The following is a 17,180-nucleotide window of genomic DNA, read 5'->3' on the forward strand; positions in this document are numbered from 1 at the left end:
TTTCTCTATACAGACTCTACGACAACTATTCCCGTGGATAACGGAATTTGCTACTATACCCCTGTTGGTTATCGGTGATTTTGATATGTATCTACACGCTGAGCTTGATAAGTGTGGGGGGAGGGGCTGCTCGGGAGACATCGTTGGCAGGGGTCCTACAGGGAGTCAATATGGTGGATGTGTGGCGGGTTCGTTTCCCTAGTGTTAAACAGTGTTCGTGTTATTCGGCATCCTATTCCTCTCTGTCCAGAATTGACCTGGCTCTGGGAAATAGTCATCTGGTCCCTCTGGTCACTAAAGTAGAATACTGCACAAGATTGTTATCTGATCATTCTCCATTATTGGTTGTTCTGGGGGTAGATCCTGGAATCATAAACAGAAGGGCATTGTGGAGGTTTGGTCCTTGCTGGCTGGACGTATTCGGGGAACAGTTAGATTTAGAAGGTAAATTGGCTCATTTCTTTAGAGACAATATAGGCTCTGCTCCTTTAAATACGGTATGGGAAGCCATGAAGGCGTTCTTAAGGGGGATCCTGATTAAGGAAATTTCCGTGATCAAATCCAAAAACAGGGCTCGTACTCAGGAGTTGCGGAGGGAAGTAGACATACTGGAACAGGGGTATGTTGAGTCTCCAATCGTGGAGAATGGGGAACGCTGGACGCGGGCACAGGCTACACTAAATGACCATATATTGAAACAAGCAGAACGTAGACGATTCTTTCTTAGACAGCGGTTTTGTGTGGAGGGAGAAAGTGCAATGCACCTGCTAGCCACTATAGCTAGGGCCCAAGCTGGGGCTCCTATGATTACAGCTGTCAGGGATACTAAGGGTGTGGTAATTAATGATTCAAAGGCTATAATGGAAGAATTTTTTCGGTTCTATAGACAATTATATGCGTCCAAACTGACTAAGGCGCAAAGGGACATAGATCTATACCTTCATGATATGCAAATACCAAGTCTGACAGATAGCCAGAGAGAGCAACTAGATGCACCAATCACCCTGGAGGAGATGCAGGAAGCTTTAAAAGCTTTTCAAAATAACAAAGCCCCTGGTGCTGATGGGATCCCCGCGGAAATTTATAAGGAGGCTGGGGGGGTTTTACTTCCCAGGTTACAGGAAGTGTTTAAGGAAGCGAGGGAGGGGGGGGTTTTGCCGACTTCAATGAGGGAGGCTAACATAGTTCTTTTTCCAAAACCTGGAAAGGATGCCCTAAACCCCGAATCATATAGGCCAATATCCTTACTCTCGGTAGATGTTAAAATTTTAGCTAAGGTCTTGGCTACCAGATTGGTGGCGGTTATTACACATCTGGTTGCAGAAGACCAGACTGGGTTTTTACCGGCCAAGTCGACGGCAATTAACTTGCCTCGGCTGTTTCTTAATCTACAAATGCAGTCACAAAATAAGGGTGGTAGGGCAGTACTATCACTTGATGCCGCTAAGGCTTTTGATAGTGTCGAATGGGAGTATTTATGGGCTGTTTTGCGAAAAATGGGGTTCGGTACTGGGTTTCGGGCCTGGGTACGGCTTCTATATAACAATCCGCTAGCTCGGATTAGAATTAATGGTAGTCTTTCTGGTAGCATCGAAATGGGCAGGGGCACGCGTCAAGGCTGCCCGTTGTCTCCCCTACTGTTCGCCCTGGCTGTGGATCCATTGGCTGTTGAGCTTCGTTCCAGCAGTGAAATTCAGGGTTTCCGCTACAAAACACTGGAGGAGCGGATGGCCCTATACGCTGACGACCTTCTGTTGTTTTTGGGTGACACGGAGCAATCTCTGACGACAGCTATGAATTTAATAAGGGAGTTTGGAGATCATTCCGGCTTACGGATTAATTGGGACAAATCAGTTCTTATGCCGGTTGATGGTTTGTCTCAGAATACTAGGGTAGGGAGTACTTGCTTGAAAGTGGCGCGAGAATTTAAATATCTTGGAGTTAGAGTGACCTCATCTATCGGAGATTATATTTCTTTAAATTTACTTGAACGGCTTACTAAATTTCAACAAAAGGCCAATACTTGGAGCAAACTTCCCCTATCAATGGTAGGTCGAACTAACTTAATTAAAATGGTGTTAATGCCCCAATTATTATATATCCTTCATAATTCACTGGTTTGGATCCCCATGAGAATATTTTATAAATTTCAGGTACTGTTTCGGGAATTGATCTGGAAAAAAGGGGTGGCCAGAATCAGCTTGGATACACTTCAAAGGCCCAAAGATCAGGGGGGACTAGCCGCACCTAATCCATGGATATATTTTCTAGCTTCTCAAATGCAACAGCTCTGGTTAATCCAGGGAAACCTAGATAAACTGATACGTCTATTATCACACAATCTGCCAATTACCTCCTTTCTAGAAACAGGAATCTCGGGGTGGGATGCTAGGAGACACCTCCCGACCCTAACACTTATGGGGAACACGTGGCAGAAAATAAAATTGTTGTTGGGAATAAAAGACTTTACTCCTTTTACTCTGCTGTAGCATAATGCGAGCCTTCCAGAGATCCATAAACTGAAAGGATTTGGAATATGGGGAAAATTGGGAATAACTAATGTGGCGCAAATATTAGAGGGGGAAATATTTAAATCGTTCCAACAGATAAAAGAAGAATATTGTATTCCACAAACTAGTTTTTACTTTTATCTCCAATTGAGGCATGCATGGTGTGTACAGCTGTGACATATGCAGAGTAAAATCCAACATCATATACTGTTTAATACGCTACTATGCCATAGAGGTGGGAAGGGATTGATTTCCAGAATTTACGGGATACTTATGCAGCAATTTCAGTGGGACAGACCCTTAAATGTTAAGGAGAGGTGGGAACGCGACATTGGTACTATATCCTCAGAGGAGTTGGAAGATGTGGTGGAGAGTGTTCCGATTCTATCTACATGTGAGGCACATAGACTTTCACAGTTGTACTTATTACATAGGGTATATAGAACCCCCAAATTTCTACAGCGCATTGGGGCAAGGAATGACAGTACGTGACCAAAATGTGGAGAGGAAGGAGCAGATCTTATGCATATGATGTGGTTGTGTAGGAGGGTCGCTGTATTCTGGAATGAGTGTGTGCAATACATTAATGATGTGTTTGAGTGTAATTTACCCCTATATCCTAAAGTGTGTGCATTAGGCCTTGTAGAAATAATAGGATGTGAAGAGGATGAAATAATAGCTGTTAAGAGGACTCTATACCAGGTCAGAAAGCTTATAGCCGCACATTGGTTGGATCCCTCCCCTCTCAGGCTCCAGGAATTTTTGGATAGAATGCGTCTTTTATTGAGATTAGAAGAGGGAGTGTACAAAAAGCGGAAGGCTATACGTAAATGTGATAAAATCTGGGGTAAATGGAATATGTTTCATGGTTATCATATTATGTCTATTTTAAATATCACTTGAATTTAAAATGTTGTGGTCTCTCATGTTCTGTATAACTAATTACTGATTATCAGATACTAAGCTCTGTACCCATGGATCAAACTAGTAATGCTTTAACAGTCGGATAAGCTATATGATGGTATACGGTTTGCAACAAAATTAGTTTTTTGCCATATGGTTCTTGGGGCTGTTATGGGTGGGGGGAAGGGGAACGGGTGGGTCTTGAGAGGCACTGCTAGTTTAGTGATGCCTCACTGTTGTTTATGTATAATGTTATAAAAAGTCTTTTAATAAAAAATATCTGATTTAAAAAAAAAAAAAAGATGCACACAGATGAAGCTTGCATAGGACTCCAGTCACACAGGTAGGTGTGATGCCCAGTGTCTGGCTTAGAATAGTGATGATGCCCATACTATTAGATCAGGAGGGCTGCCCAGCACTATATAAGTGCACCCCACATGGACAGACCAGACACCCCAGTACACCCAACCAACACTAAAATGCTAAAGCATTTGTTATCTGATTTGGTGTTAGTAAGGCTGAGTTCACACGATGCGTTTTTCATGCGTTTCCGCGGCGTTTTTGCAGTTGCGTAAACGCCGCGGAAACGCATGAAAAACGCATGGTAGAAGGGCAGCAATGTTCCCCAATTGAAATCCGCATGTGCTGTGCCCACGATGCGGATTTTTCCGCAGCGTAAACGCTGCGGTCAAAAATCCGCAGCATGTCAATTAATTTTGCGGAAACGCTGCTCTTTTGCCGCCATTGACTTGCATTAGACCGCATGGAATCCGCATCACTGTATATGTTGATGCGCTTTTCATGCGGTCTAATGTGCGGATGGTACCCGGGTGTGGATGAGGGGACTCGCATCCAGAACCAGGTACCATTAAAAAAAAAAGAATAAAATAAAAAATATATGTATTCTCACCTTCTGACGGCCCGCGCTGCATCCTGCTGTCTTCCCGGGCACTTCGCGGTTGAATGAAGGACCTTCGCTGACGTCAGAGTCATGTGACGGGTCACGTGACGCTGACGTCGGAAGGTCCTAAAGTCTTCACTGCCGGCAGCCGGGACCGATGAAGCAGGACACCGGGGGCCATCAGAGGGTAAAGTATAGATTTATTTTTTATTTTTTGACATTCACACACTATATAAATCCATGCCGGTTGCATGGATTTATATAGTGGAAAGTTGACAAGCACTTTCCAAGTGATGCTAAAATCGCTTGGGAAGCGCTTGTCAACCCGCCTGCGGAAATGAAAGTGAAGACCGCTTCATTTCCGCATGTCCCTGGCAGGAAACCGCATGTACAATCCGCATGCGTTTTTTCCTGCCAGAGAGATGCTGAAACGCTCAGGAAAAAATCCTGAGCATTTCTGCATCGTGTGCACATACCCTAAGGCTGATTTTTCTGCGATGTTTTCTTGGTAAATAATGATACTTTTACATAAAGTACATTTTTACGTAGAGTTTAATTAGAAATATTCAACAATATAAATTTTAAGAATATGCTATTCATAAATAATAATTGGTTTTCTTCTTGGCAGATGACTGTACCAGGAGATCAGAGGGACAGCTGACATCTTCAATTTTTAAATCAGATGATCTTGAGATTACACAAGATACAATTGAAGTGAATGCCATTACTCCAGATATACCATCATCCCTTCACAGCAAAGATCTGTCATCTGATCATTTGAAACAGGTCCTGTCTTCTGATTCATTACCGACTACTAAGGAAAATCAAAGTCACAAAATGAGCTTTAAAAAAGAAATTGCTCCTAAAGCAAAGAAGCCATTTTCATGTTCAGAATGTGGAAATAGTTTTTTCCTTGAAAAGTCTTTTCTTAAACATCAAAACATTCACACATCAGAGAATAGATTTTTTTGTTTCAAGTGTGGGAAATTTTTTAACCAGAAATCAAATTTTGTTAATCACCAGAGAAGTCACACAGAGGAGAAGCCTTTTTTCTGTTCAGACATGAGAACTAACGTGATAGAAGATTACAGTCCGGGGAAGACGGGAAACATTCATATAGACGGCCGGTGGAGATGTAGTCAGTGACGGACTCTGGCTAAATATGTTTCAAGAGCCGTAGTAGAAGATGAAGATGTTGTTCTCATGAAGTAGTTATTTCTCATGTCACGTGTAATGAATATCTCCTGCAGTATTGCTAATGCTGATTCCAGTGTCCGTAAATCAGACGAGAATTAGCTTTATGGAAGATGAGTCTATGAGAAACGTGTTCAGCTGCAGACTCCAAGGAAGAAACTGCTTGTTTGTGGCCTAAAATATATAGGTTTTATTACTAGATGTAAAGCAGAAAACTAAATACTGTAAAATAATAAATCTCCTCATATGTTTCCCTTATTATCTCCAGTAATTGTATTATTACACAGGATTTTTATGATGTTACATAGGCTCATCATCTTCTCATTCAGGTCCCTACAATATCAGATCCTCTCAGTGAAGATCTTGTATTTAAGAGAATTTTCCTTATGGAACCATCAAAGATGGATATGGACAGGGACAAAATAGCGGAGAGGATATTACACCTCACCCTAGAGATCCTCTTCCGGCTTACTGGAGAGGTGAGAGATTCTGATGACGTCACATTACATCATTCTTATCTATGGGAATAACAGATGGACAGAACTGGAGTGGTGAGGACTCTGGAAATTTCTGTAGTGAGATTTATTTATATGTCTTTCCATAACCAGGATTACATATTAGTGAAGACCTCTAGTGAGTGCTGTCAGGACCCTGTGTCTGAGGGATGGGAAAGACCCCTGAGCCCAATCACAGGGCCTCAATCTCACCCCTTCATACATGATGACATCAATGACCGGAAGATCGTAGAACTCACCTACAAGATGATTGAGCTGCTGACTGGAGAGGTGACACTGCTGGGAATGCTGGGACATTATACAGTAACGCTATTAAATGATTGGGGGGATGACTGTATCATTGTATGTGTCAGGTTCCTCTAAGATGTCAGGATGTCACTGTCTATTTTTCCATGGAGGAGTGGGAGTATTTAGAAGGACACAAAGATTTGTACAAAGACGTCATGATGGAGGTTCCCCAGCCCCTCACATCACCAGGTAATAGACAGGACTAAATACACACGGCCTATAATTATCTGTATGTAAAGAATGAATTCAGTCCCTGTATGTGTTTCCTACAGATCTATCCAGTAAGAGGACAACACCAGAGAGATGTCCCCGTCCTCTTCTTCCACAGGACTGTAAACAAGAAGATCCCAATGTTCCTCAGGATCATCAGGTAGATGGAGAGAAGGTGTCATGAGATCTCCCCTATGATGTGTAGACGGCTGTGAAGGTCTTGTGTTCAGTCTTGTTTTATCCACCAGTATTATGTGTTTTCCTTTTGTGTAATGAGAACGGTGGAGATGGCAGGATTAGAGTTGATCATAGATGTGACTTCTCCATCTGTCTGTGACTTTTACAATATTTGTTTTAGGGTGAAGATCTGACCCATATTAATACTACAGAGACATATGTGAGGGGTGATGAGCGGTGTAAAGAGGAGATTCCTACATATGACTACCCAGGTGAGTAGTAACCACTAAATGCTGAGAAGTCACAGATTCTTCTCAGTCACCGGCTGTGGCTGCTTTATCGGTTGTGTAGTCCGGCTGTATCACAATCGTGTGATCACCATTTTGCCTCTAGACCACAACATTCTCTTCCACCCAAAACTGTTCAAATGATTTTGGGCATTGAAACCCTTTTCCATAGAACTTACAACCTGGAGGATCCACCTACTCCCTGTGATTAGGAGACGTTACCTGCCCAGATCTGTAAACCACAAAGCCAGAAAATCACTTGAAGAAAAATATTATGATGGTCCTGTAAGAGAAAGCGGAGGGTAATGATGCTGTTGGCTTCCTAGAACCCTGGTATCTTATTGGTTGAATCTACCTTCTCTCCCTTCTGTGCTGCTGAATGTCCTCATATGGTCCCTACAAGACCAGGTCCAGTCTTTCTGGCCAAACTTCACTTTTATGATCGACAACATTAAATGTGCAGTGAGGCCAAGTGTGAATTTCTGTATAATAACAACAGAGTTTCCCTTTATCCTGACTTTTCAATTTCTTTTAAAACCGACTAACTTCAAACCAGATTGTGATAAACTATACAGAAAACATTACACCTGTGCCATGATATATCTCTAAGCTAAATTTAAGACGCCTCATCTCTGCATTATTATAAAAAGTTCACTTTAAATGTCTAATATTTGTTCTTGAAACTCATCGGATAGAAAATATTGTCCCTTATCATAGTTTAGATTGCCAAGAGCCACCGAGCCCCATACTCTAATTACCCCAGAGAGGTTTCACCACTAGTTACTCATTTATTACTGATGGAGACTGTTCAGTTTGATCATTTCAGTAGATGTGTTATTGTCTATAGTCACAGTTTTTACTATAGTAGTTAGTGCCCAAAATACTCTGATTTAACCCCTTCCTGCAGACAGTTTTGTGTTCCTATCTGGGCCCATTTTTCAAATCTATGGAAAAATACTCTGGCTTCTCTTCAGAACGTAAAAATCTTTCGCCTTTACTAAAGATTTCCATGGAGAGGAGCAAAACTGAGTTTTGTGGAGATATTTTTTCTATTTTTTTTTTTTTTTTAAGCACAAATTGAGAGATTACGTGGAATTTTACTTTGATTTTACAGAATGTCTGCAAAACTGCTGAATGGTTTGTGGTATCGTGGTATTTATATTCTGGGCGTTGACTGAATGCTTTTGCTTTTTTTGTTTTACCCTTAACTGAAGGATGCTCTGAAAATGGAAAGAAAAAAACAACCACAAAGAGCTGAGAAATGGAGAGCTTCATCTGCTCCCCCAAACCCGCTATGTGGTTAAACCACTAAACCCGTTAAAGAGGTTATGTACGGTTGTCCTGAGGAAGGAGTCGGTGGTCTCTGAAACGCGTAGACAATAAACCTACATTTTTATCCATACTAATGGTTTGTCGTGACTCCAGAGAACGCAGAAACAACTTCTTTTCCCAGCACCTATCTCTGACATTTTTCAAATCTGACGTGTGTGACTTTATATGGTGATAACTTTGGAATTCTTCACAAAGGATAATAGGAAACAAATGGACCTTACAAATAATATTCCATCTTCTCTTGAATCTGACAATCCCCTATATACGGTTGTACACTACTGTCTGGGCACATGGCAGGTTAAGAAGTGGAGGAGTGACATTTAGCTATTTGAATGCAGATCTTGCTGGGATAGTTTGCAGACACAATGTATTGGGGACACTGTTCATGGTCACATGGCAGCTCAAAAGATGGCCACCACGAACAGGCTTAGCGCTATCTACTGCATTTTCCAGATACCAGGGTTTGCCTTGCTCATCATCCTATAACCCGTCTACATGGATTTGGACTTAGACAGAGACCCCCTAAGCTTGGGCCACAGTGTTACCTAATGTTCTGTGATGTGAGATGGCAAGAAGAATAGTCAGATAGCCGGGTCAGAACACGGAGGTCAGAGAAAATACAAAATCACACAAAAGTAGTCAGTAAACGGGCCGAGGTCACAACAGAAACAAATACACAAGCCGGGAGCTGAGCACAGAGGACTGAACCAGAGGAGGACAAGGCTGTATCTGGCAGCTTCCAGCTTTAGTAGGGTGCGGTGCTTTCCTGTTGGCTGAAGCAGGGGGCAGATTACTCCAGCTGGACAGCACACACACCCATACTGCCAGACTGTATGGTACTACAGGTCCCAAGCACCCTAATCTTAGTGGCTGGACAGAGCCTGCACGGCCCAGAGCTTCTGGTTCTGATGTCTCCTCCATCACCAGCGCCGCCTGCAGTATGAATAAGGCGGCTCCTGGTGACAGAAGCAGACGTCGCAGGACCAGATCCCAGAGGAGACACACCATGTGACCAAAATGCAGAAAACCAGAGCAGTGGAAATCCCCATAAAGTGACACTATTTTGGAAATTATAACCCTCAGTGAAATAATCTATAGGAGTAGTGACTGTTTTGACTCCACAAGCACTTTCCAGAAATTAGCACGCAGTGGATGATGGAGAATGAAAATTACAAATATCTAATTTCATTACCCAACACATAGTGCCCAGATTGTGCTCCAGGAGACACACACCATCAATTAAGTGGGTTCTTCTCACTATAGTAATGTCAAATACATGGATGCTAAATGTGTTTTGGGTGCACTGCAAGGCTCAGAAGTGAGGGGGAGATCTGACTTTGGGAGAGCGGATATTGCTGGATTGGTTTATGGAAGCCATGTTGCTTTTCAAAAGCCTTTGAGCCACTAATAATGTGGAAACCTCTGGTTTTCCATTGACAGATGATGGACCTGAGTGGGGACTTGTTTTTTGTGAGATGAGTAGAAGTTATTATTGATATTATTTTTGCCTACATAACATTGTTTGGTGGCTTTTTATTCCATATTTGGGAGGCAGAATTAACAAACAGTTGAACACTACGATCCACTGGTTCATCCTATGAGGTTTTCTATTAAACTGTGAACTGTTATTGTCTTGGTGAATAATGACGGCTAACATAGGGCAAAATTTAAAAAAATCACAGAAAAAGATACAGCCTTACTAACACCAATAATCGTACCAATTCATGGAGAGGGTGGTTGCCTAGTATTAAAGATGCACACAGATGAAGCTTGCATAGGACGCCAGTCACACAGGTAGGTTTGATGCACTGTGTCTGGCTTAGGATACTGATGATGTCCATACTGGGCAGAAAGGCTGCCCAGCACTATATAAGTGCACCCCAGTACACCCAACCAACACTAAAATCCTAGTGCATTTGTTATCTGATTTGGTGTTGGTAAAGCTGATTTTTCTGTGATTTTTTTCTTGGTAGATAATGATACTTTTACATAAAGTGCATTTTTACGGAGAGTTTAAGTAGAAATATTCAACAATATAAATTTTAAGGATATGTTATCCATAAATAATAATTGGTTTTATTCTTAGCAGATGACTGTACCAGGAGATCAGAGGGACAGCTGACATCTTCAATTTTTAAATCAGATGATCTTGAGATCCCACAGGATACAATTGAAGTGAATGCTATTACTCCAGATATACCATCATCCCTTCACAGCAAAGATCTGTCTTCTGTTCCTTTGAAACAGGTCCTGTCTTCTGATTCATTACCGACTACTAAGGAAAATCAAAGTCACAAAATAAGCATTAAAAAACAAATTGCTCCTAAAGCAAAGAAGCCATTTTCATGTTCAGAGTATGGAAATAGTTTTTCCCTCGAAAAGTCTTTTCTTAAACATCAAAGCATTCACACAGCAGAGAATAGATTTTTATGTTTCAACTGTGGGAAATTTTTTAACCAGAAATCAAATCTTGTTAATCACCAGAGAAGTCACACAGAGGAGAAGCCATTTTCTTGTTCAGAAAGTGGAAATTGTTTTACAGAGAAATCAAGTTTAATCAGACATCAGATAACTCACACAGGGGAGAAGCCTTTTTCCTGTTCAAAATGTGGAAAATGTTTTAGCCGGAAATCAGGTTTGGTTAAACACAAAAGAACTCACACAGGGGAGAAGCCCTTTTCCTGTTCAGAATGTGGGAAATGTTATAACCAGAAATCAGATTTGGTTAAGCACCAGAGAACTCACACACATGAGAAGCCTTTTTCCTGTTCAGAATGTGGAAAATGTTTTAGCCGGAAATCAGATTTGGTTAAGCACAAGAGAACTCACACAGGGGAGAAGCCTTTTTCCTGTTCAGAATGTGGAAAATGTTGTAGCCAGAAATCAGGTTTGGTTAAGCACAAGAGAACTCACACAGGGGAGAAGCATTTTTCCTGTTCAGAATGTGGGAAATGTTTTAACCAGAAATCAGATTTGGTTAAGCACCAGAGAACTCACACACATGAGAAGCCTTTTTCATGTTCAGAATGTGGAAAATGTTTTAGCTGGAAATCAGATTTGGTTAAGCACCAGAGAATTCACACAGGGGAGAAGCCTTTTTGCTGTTCAGAATGTGGGAAATGTTTTAACCAGAAATCAGATTTGGTTAATCACCAGAGAACTCACACAGGGGAAAAAACTTTTTCCTGTTCAGAATGTGGGAAATGTTTTAACCTGAAATCAGATTTGGTTAAGCACCAGAGAACTCACACAGGGGAGAAACCTTTTTGCTGTTCAGAATGTGGGAAATGTTTTAAAGATAAATCAGTTTTGGTTAAGCACAACAGAACTCACACAGGGGAGAAGCCTTTTTTCTGTTCAGAATGTGGGAAATGTTTTAACCAGAAATCAGATTTGGTTAAGCACCAGAGAATTCACACAGGGGAGAAGCCTTTTTGCTGTTCAGAATGTGGGAAATGTTTTAACCATAAATCAGATTTGGTTAATCACCAGAGAACTCACACAGGGGAGAAGCCTTTTCCCTGTTCAGAATGTGGGAAATGTTTTATTCAGAAATCAGATTTGGTTAAGCACCAGAGAACTCACACAGGGGAGAAACCTTTTTCCTGTTCAGAATGTGGGAAATGTTTTAAAGATAAATCAGATTTGGTTAAGCACCAGAGAACTCACACAGGGGAGAAACCTTTTTCCTGTTCAGAATGTGGGAAATGTTTTGTGAAGAAATCATCACTTCTTAGTCACCAGAGAACTCACACAGACGAGAAGCCATTTTCATGTTCTTAATGTGGGAAATGTTTTACACGGAAATCAACTCTTAACAAACTTCAGTGAAGTCACACAGGGGAGAAGCCTTTTTCATTTTTAACCAAAAATTGTATCTTCATAAAAGGGGTTGTCCACTACTAGATCAACTCTATCTCATTCATTATGTTTGGCCTTGTTAAAATAAAAACACACATACACACTCCCTGTTCTGGCGCCGCTTCCATCGCGTTTCCGTAAGGATGTTACATCACACAATCCTGCCCCCAATCACCGCCACCTTCAGACGTATTATACATCAACAGGAAGGGCATGGCCTGGACATAGCACCAAGAGAATGCACACACTGAAAGCACTCTCTTCAGACCGTGTTCTTGGGGGAATTATAAGCAATTTACAGCCTCAAACATGCTGTCCGATATGGGAAAGAAAGAAGAGATCAGAGTTTAATCTGAGGTCCTCCACCTCTGTCAGCATGTCTGGTATGCAGCGTTTCTTATGGAAGGTCTTATCTTCCTGCTCCATTACTGCCTCACCTCAGCGTGGAAAAAGAAGCAGTCTTAACCTTCATGATGCCAGAAAGCTCCAGCCTGTAAGTCCTGCACCAACTTCTCTCTTAATGTAGGCCTCACAGGAAAACAGCTCCACAAATCACCCTTTTTCTCACCAAAGCCCCCATACTGAGCAGTGCTTGCTTCACAGGGACATTTACCCCCCAGCCACAGGTTATTCTGATATGGGGAACAACATAACTTATTTGTATATCAGATTGCGTCTATCCCTACTAAAGAAGATATGGAGCAATATATTCAGAGGCTTGAGACCACATCCAATACTGAAATACGTCCCCTCACTTCTATCCTGTCACAGCTTACTGACAAGGTACAGAGATTAGAGGATATTGTCGTCCAAGTTAGAGGCCATCATAATGCTCAGAAACTAACACTGGATCTTCACAGACAGTAAATAAACCATCTGTTTAATATGGTTGATGATCAAGAAAATCACAATAATATCTGGATAAGGGGTATACCTGAAAGCATCAATGCACAAGCGATCATGCCAACACTGTGATCATTATTCATAATATCCTTGGTGATCCTATTGATAAGGAGCTGGAGATTTAAAAGGCGCACCGTACAATAGGCAATCATGGCCCAGATCCTGAGTGTCCAAGGGACATTATCTGTCGCATACATTTTTTTCAATGTAAAAGAGGCCATTGTGAGGAAAGCAGAGGAGTTGGATCCTGCTGATTTAAATGGAAAACACATATAATTGCTCACATATCTATCCTGAATGACACTTGCTAAAAGAAGGGTATTGAAACCACTACTTGATGCCATCCGGGAAAATGGCCTGATGTACTCCTGGGGGTACCCATTACAGCTGTATATTTTCAAAGATCCAAGCAACATGAGACCTATTTGTGATGCCCTGGACATTCCATATATCTGACTGGCCACCTGCTCCACCATTGCCACAGAGAGTTCCAGCACATCACAGAAGGCGTTCAATGGATCAGGAACTTGATGGTGATGCAGCAGGTGGGAAAGGAACCTGCCAATCATATGAGCTCCTGAAATGAATCTGGTCTTCCCTGATGAGAGACAGTTTGCAGATGCTTACTTATTTCTTTAAGCATATAATTAGATATATCTAAATAGAGCATTAGGTGCCACTCTTCCACTATATAGAATGTCTAAGTTCATATAAGATCTTAGACCAGGATACAGTGCCTACAAGTAGTATTCAACCCCCTGCAGATTTTGCTGGTTGACACATGCGGAATTAACTTGGCATTGTGACATTTGTACTGTAGATCAGCCTGGAAGTGGGAAATGCACTGCAGCAACTTTTGTTTTTGTTTTTTTTTTTTTTTTTTTTTTTTTAAACGTTAAAAGTTAATTCAGAGTGTCATTTATTATTCAACCCCTCAAACCACAAGAATTCTGTTTGGTCCCCCTAAAGTATTAAGAAGTAGTTCAGGCACCAAGAATAATGAGCTTCACATGTGTGGATTAAAGATCTCTTTTGCCAGCCTTTTCTGACTATTTAAGACCCTCCCCAAACTTGTGAACAGCACTCAGACATGGTCAACATGGGAAAGACAAAGGAGCATTCCAAGGCCATCAGAGACAAGATCGTGGAGGGTCACAAGGCTGGCAAGGGGTACAAAACCCTTTCCAAGGAGTTGGGCCTACCTGTCTCCACTGTTGGGAGCATCATCTGTAAGTGGAAGGCTTATGGAACTACTGTTAGCCTTCCACGGCCTGGACAGCCTTTGAAAGTGTCCTCCCGTGCCGAGGCCAGGCTTGTCCGAAGAGTCAAGGCTAACCCAAGGACAACAAGGAAGGAGCTCCGGGAAGATCTCATGGCAGTGGGGACATTGGTTTCAGTCAATACCATAAGTAACGTACTCCACCTCAATGGTCTCCGTTCCAGACGAGCCCTTAAGATACCTTTACTTTCAAAGCGTCATGTCAAGGCTTGTCTACAGTTTGCTCATGATCACTTGGAGGACTCTGAGACACACTGGTTCAAGATTCTATGGTCTGATGAGACCAAGATCGAGATCTTTGGTGCCAACCACACACGTGACGTTTGGAGACTGGATGGCACTGCATACGACCCCAAGAATACCATCCCTACAGTCAAGCATGGTGGTGGCAGCATCATGCTGTGGGGCTGTTTCTCTGCCAAGGGGCCTGGCCATCTGGTCCGCATCCATGGGAAGATGGATAGCACGGCCTACCTAGAGATTTTGGCCAAGAACCTCCGCTCCTCCATCAAGGATCTTAAGATGGGTCGTAATTTCATCTTCCAACAAGACAACAACCCAAAGCACACAGCCAAGAAAACCAAGGCCTGGTTCAAGAGGGAAAAAGTCAAGGTGTTGGAGTGGCCTAGTCACTCTCCTGACCTTAACCCAATTGAAAACTTGTGGAAGGAGCTCAAGAATAAAGTCCACATGAGACACCCAAAGAACCTAGATAACTTGGAGAAGATCTGCATGGAGGAGTGGGCCAAGATAACTCCACAGACCTGTGCCGGCCTGATCAGGTCTTATAAAAGACGATTATTAGCTGTAATTGGAAACAAGGGTTATTCCACAAAATATTAAACATAGGGGTTGAATAATAATTGACCCACACTTTTATGTTTAAAATTTAATAAAATTCAACTGAGCAACATAACTTTTTGGTTTGTAAGATTTATGCTTCTGTTCATAAAACCTACTCTCGTTTGCAGTTTGAAGGCTCTAACTTATTTGCATCTTATCAAACCAGCTAAATCTGCAGGGGGTTGAATACTACTTGTAGGCACTGTATAAGTTGAGTTCACATGATACTACTGTTATATCAGGCTTTATTACTTTACTTGCTTTATATTCCATGGTTCCACCTAATAGGAATCCTAGAACTGAAAGTTTGACTTGCGCCTGTAAAGACAACCCCCAGTTAGGGACTTGCATTGGGATCTGCTTGTTTCACAATTTCCTACTGTTTTGATATATTCATAATCTATACTTCTTAGACACTGAGAGGTAGACGTTACTATCTACCGTCTATACTTCCTCTCTTAATCTTTCTCTCTTCCATTCCTCCTTTTTTTCATATAATATGGCACAACTCAAAACTTGTTCATTGAATGTCAGAGGACTTAATGTTCCAGAGAAAGGAGCTCAAGTGTTTTATCACAGGCATAAACAGCACGTACATTTTCTCTTTCTTCAGGAGTCACACTTTAGAGGCGATCATATACTGTACCTCAGATTACTAATAGATATTATTCATCTTGGCGTCCCAGAAAAATGCTGTTTTAAAGTCTAAGGTGCTGAGTATCGGCCGCCACAGATCACTGCTGCATACTATTGTAGAAACTCTGTCTGACACGGAGGGGAGGTATGTGTTTGTTAAGATCTCCATATACGCCAAAATTTTGACTTTGGCAAACTTCTATCTCCCTAATTGTGACCAAATTGAGACATGCCGTCATTACTTAAACAAACTAAAATATTTTGCGGAGGACGTTATCATCATTGGAGGTGACTTTAAATTTGTCTTGGATCCTTCTTTAGACGCGTCCCGGGGCTGGAGTCACCAATCTAAAACACAAACAAAAGCTTTGCTAATTGTGCTTTGGTCTCAACCGATTGATGTATGGATGATACTACATCCAGACGTAAAGGATTATACGTCTCCTTTACACAATATGCATAGCCATATAGTCCTTTTCTTAATTAGCCGTCACTTGCCTACATGGCAACCTACATCTCAGGTAGGAACTGCTGTATGGTCAGATCATGCTCCTGTATATTGTAACTAGCTATTGAACCCGTTCTATGCCCGGGTGGCGAGCATTTTTATTGGTATATAGTCTCCCATGCTGGTATGTGCTGCCCCCCTCCTGGTATTTCTGCTGCCCCCACCATCCTATCCCGGTATGCATGGCACCCCTCATCCCCATCCTGGTATGCATGGCACCCCTCATCCCCATCCTGGTATGCATGACACCCCTCATTCCCAATCCTGTTATGCATAGCACCCCTCACCCCCAATCCTGGTATGCATGGCACCCCTCATCCCCTATCCTGATATGCATGGCACCCCTTATCCCCAATCTTGGTATGCATGGCACCTCTCATTCCAAATCTGGTATACATTGCACCCCTCATCCCAATCCTGATATGTATGGTACCAAATCCCTCATCCTGGTATGCATGGCACCACTCATCCCCCAATCCTGGTATGCATGGCACCCCATCCCTCATCCTGGTATGCATGGTACCCCTCATCCCTATCCTAGTATGTATGGCACCCCTCATCCCCCAATCCTGGTATGTATGGCCTCCTCATCCCCCAATCCTGGTATGCATGGCACCCCTCATTCCAAATCTGGTATACATTGCACCCCTCATCCCAATCCTGGTATGTATATAACCAAATCCCTCATCCTGGTATGCATGGCACCACTCATCCCCCAATCCTGGTATGCATGTCACCCCATCCCTCTTCCTGGTATGCATGGCACCCCATCCCTCTTCCTGGTATGCATGGTGCCCCTCATTCCTATCCTGGTATGCATGGTACCCCTCATC

General features: G+C 42.2%; 2 protein-coding genes, 1 long non-coding RNA gene and 1 other non-coding gene across 4 annotated transcripts; all 4 read left to right on the forward strand.

The window, feature by feature from the left end:
• Positions 1-4,861: 4,861 nt before the first annotated feature.
• LOC141235448 (gastrula zinc finger protein XlCGF66.1-like) lies at positions 4,862-6,705 on the forward strand. The gene is made up of 5 exons (XM_073668127.1): positions 4,862-5,100; positions 5,838-5,987; positions 6,117-6,293; positions 6,377-6,500; positions 6,584-6,705. Exons 2-5 carry the CDS (start codon positions 5,895-5,897, stop codon positions 6,703-6,705), a joined length of 516 nt encoding a protein of 171 aa, XP_073524228.1. The 5' UTR covers positions 4,862-5,100; positions 5,838-5,894.
• Positions 6,706-6,877: 172 nt separating this feature from the next.
• Positions 6,878-10,030, forward strand: LOC141235447 (uncharacterized). The gene is made up of 3 exons (XR_012301235.1): positions 6,878-6,970; positions 7,158-7,287; positions 8,200-10,030. It is a non-coding gene; the product is annotated as an uncharacterized lncRNA (long non-coding RNA).
• Positions 7,940-8,057, forward strand: LOC141235461 (U5 spliceosomal RNA). The gene has a single exon (XR_012301236.1). It is a non-coding gene; the product is annotated as a U5 spliceosomal RNA (small nuclear RNA).
• Positions 10,031-10,150: 120 nt separating the features above from the next.
• On the forward strand, positions 10,151-13,003 carry LOC141235459 (uncharacterized). Its single transcript, XM_073668140.1, has 2 exons — positions 10,151-10,190; positions 10,407-13,003. The coding sequence occupies exons 1-2, from the start codon at positions 10,151-10,153 to the stop codon at positions 12,098-12,100; spliced, it is 1,734 nt and encodes a 577-aa protein (XP_073524241.1). The 3' UTR covers positions 12,101-13,003.
• The last annotated feature ends 4,177 nt before the right edge of the window (positions 13,004-17,180 follow it).

The sequence above is a fragment of the Phyllobates terribilis genome, unplaced genomic scaffold, assembly GCF_046119375.1.
Source record: "Phyllobates terribilis strain yellow unplaced genomic scaffold, ASM4611937v1 Scaffold_673__1_contigs__length_839561, whole genome shotgun sequence".
Classification (NCBI taxonomy): Eukaryota; Metazoa; Chordata; class Amphibia; order Anura; family Dendrobatidae; genus Phyllobates; species Phyllobates terribilis.

What these genes read in the sequence shown, in the direction of transcription:
- LOC141235448 (XM_073668127.1), top strand. Translation starts at nt 5,895, where the DNA reads ATGGAACCATCAAAGATGGATATGGACAGGGACAAAATAGCGGAGAGG. An exon ending in TCTTCCGGCTTACTGGAGAG is followed by an intron (nt 5,988 to 6,116) that starts GTGAGAGATTCT and finishes TTCCATAACCAG; the next exon opens with GATTACATATTAGTGAAGAC. An exon ending in TTGAGCTGCTGACTGGAGAG is followed by an intron (nt 6,294 to 6,376) that starts GTGACACTGCTG and finishes TGTATGTGTCAG; the next exon opens with GTTCCTCTAAGATGTCAGGA.
- LOC141235459 (XM_073668140.1), top strand. Translation starts at nt 10,151, where the DNA reads ATGTCCATACTGGGCAGAAAGGCTGCCCAGCACTATATAA. An exon ending in GGCTGCCCAGCACTATATAA is followed by an intron (nt 10,191 to 10,406) that starts GTGCACCCCAGT and finishes TATTCTTAGCAG; the next exon opens with ATGACTGTACCAGGAGATCA.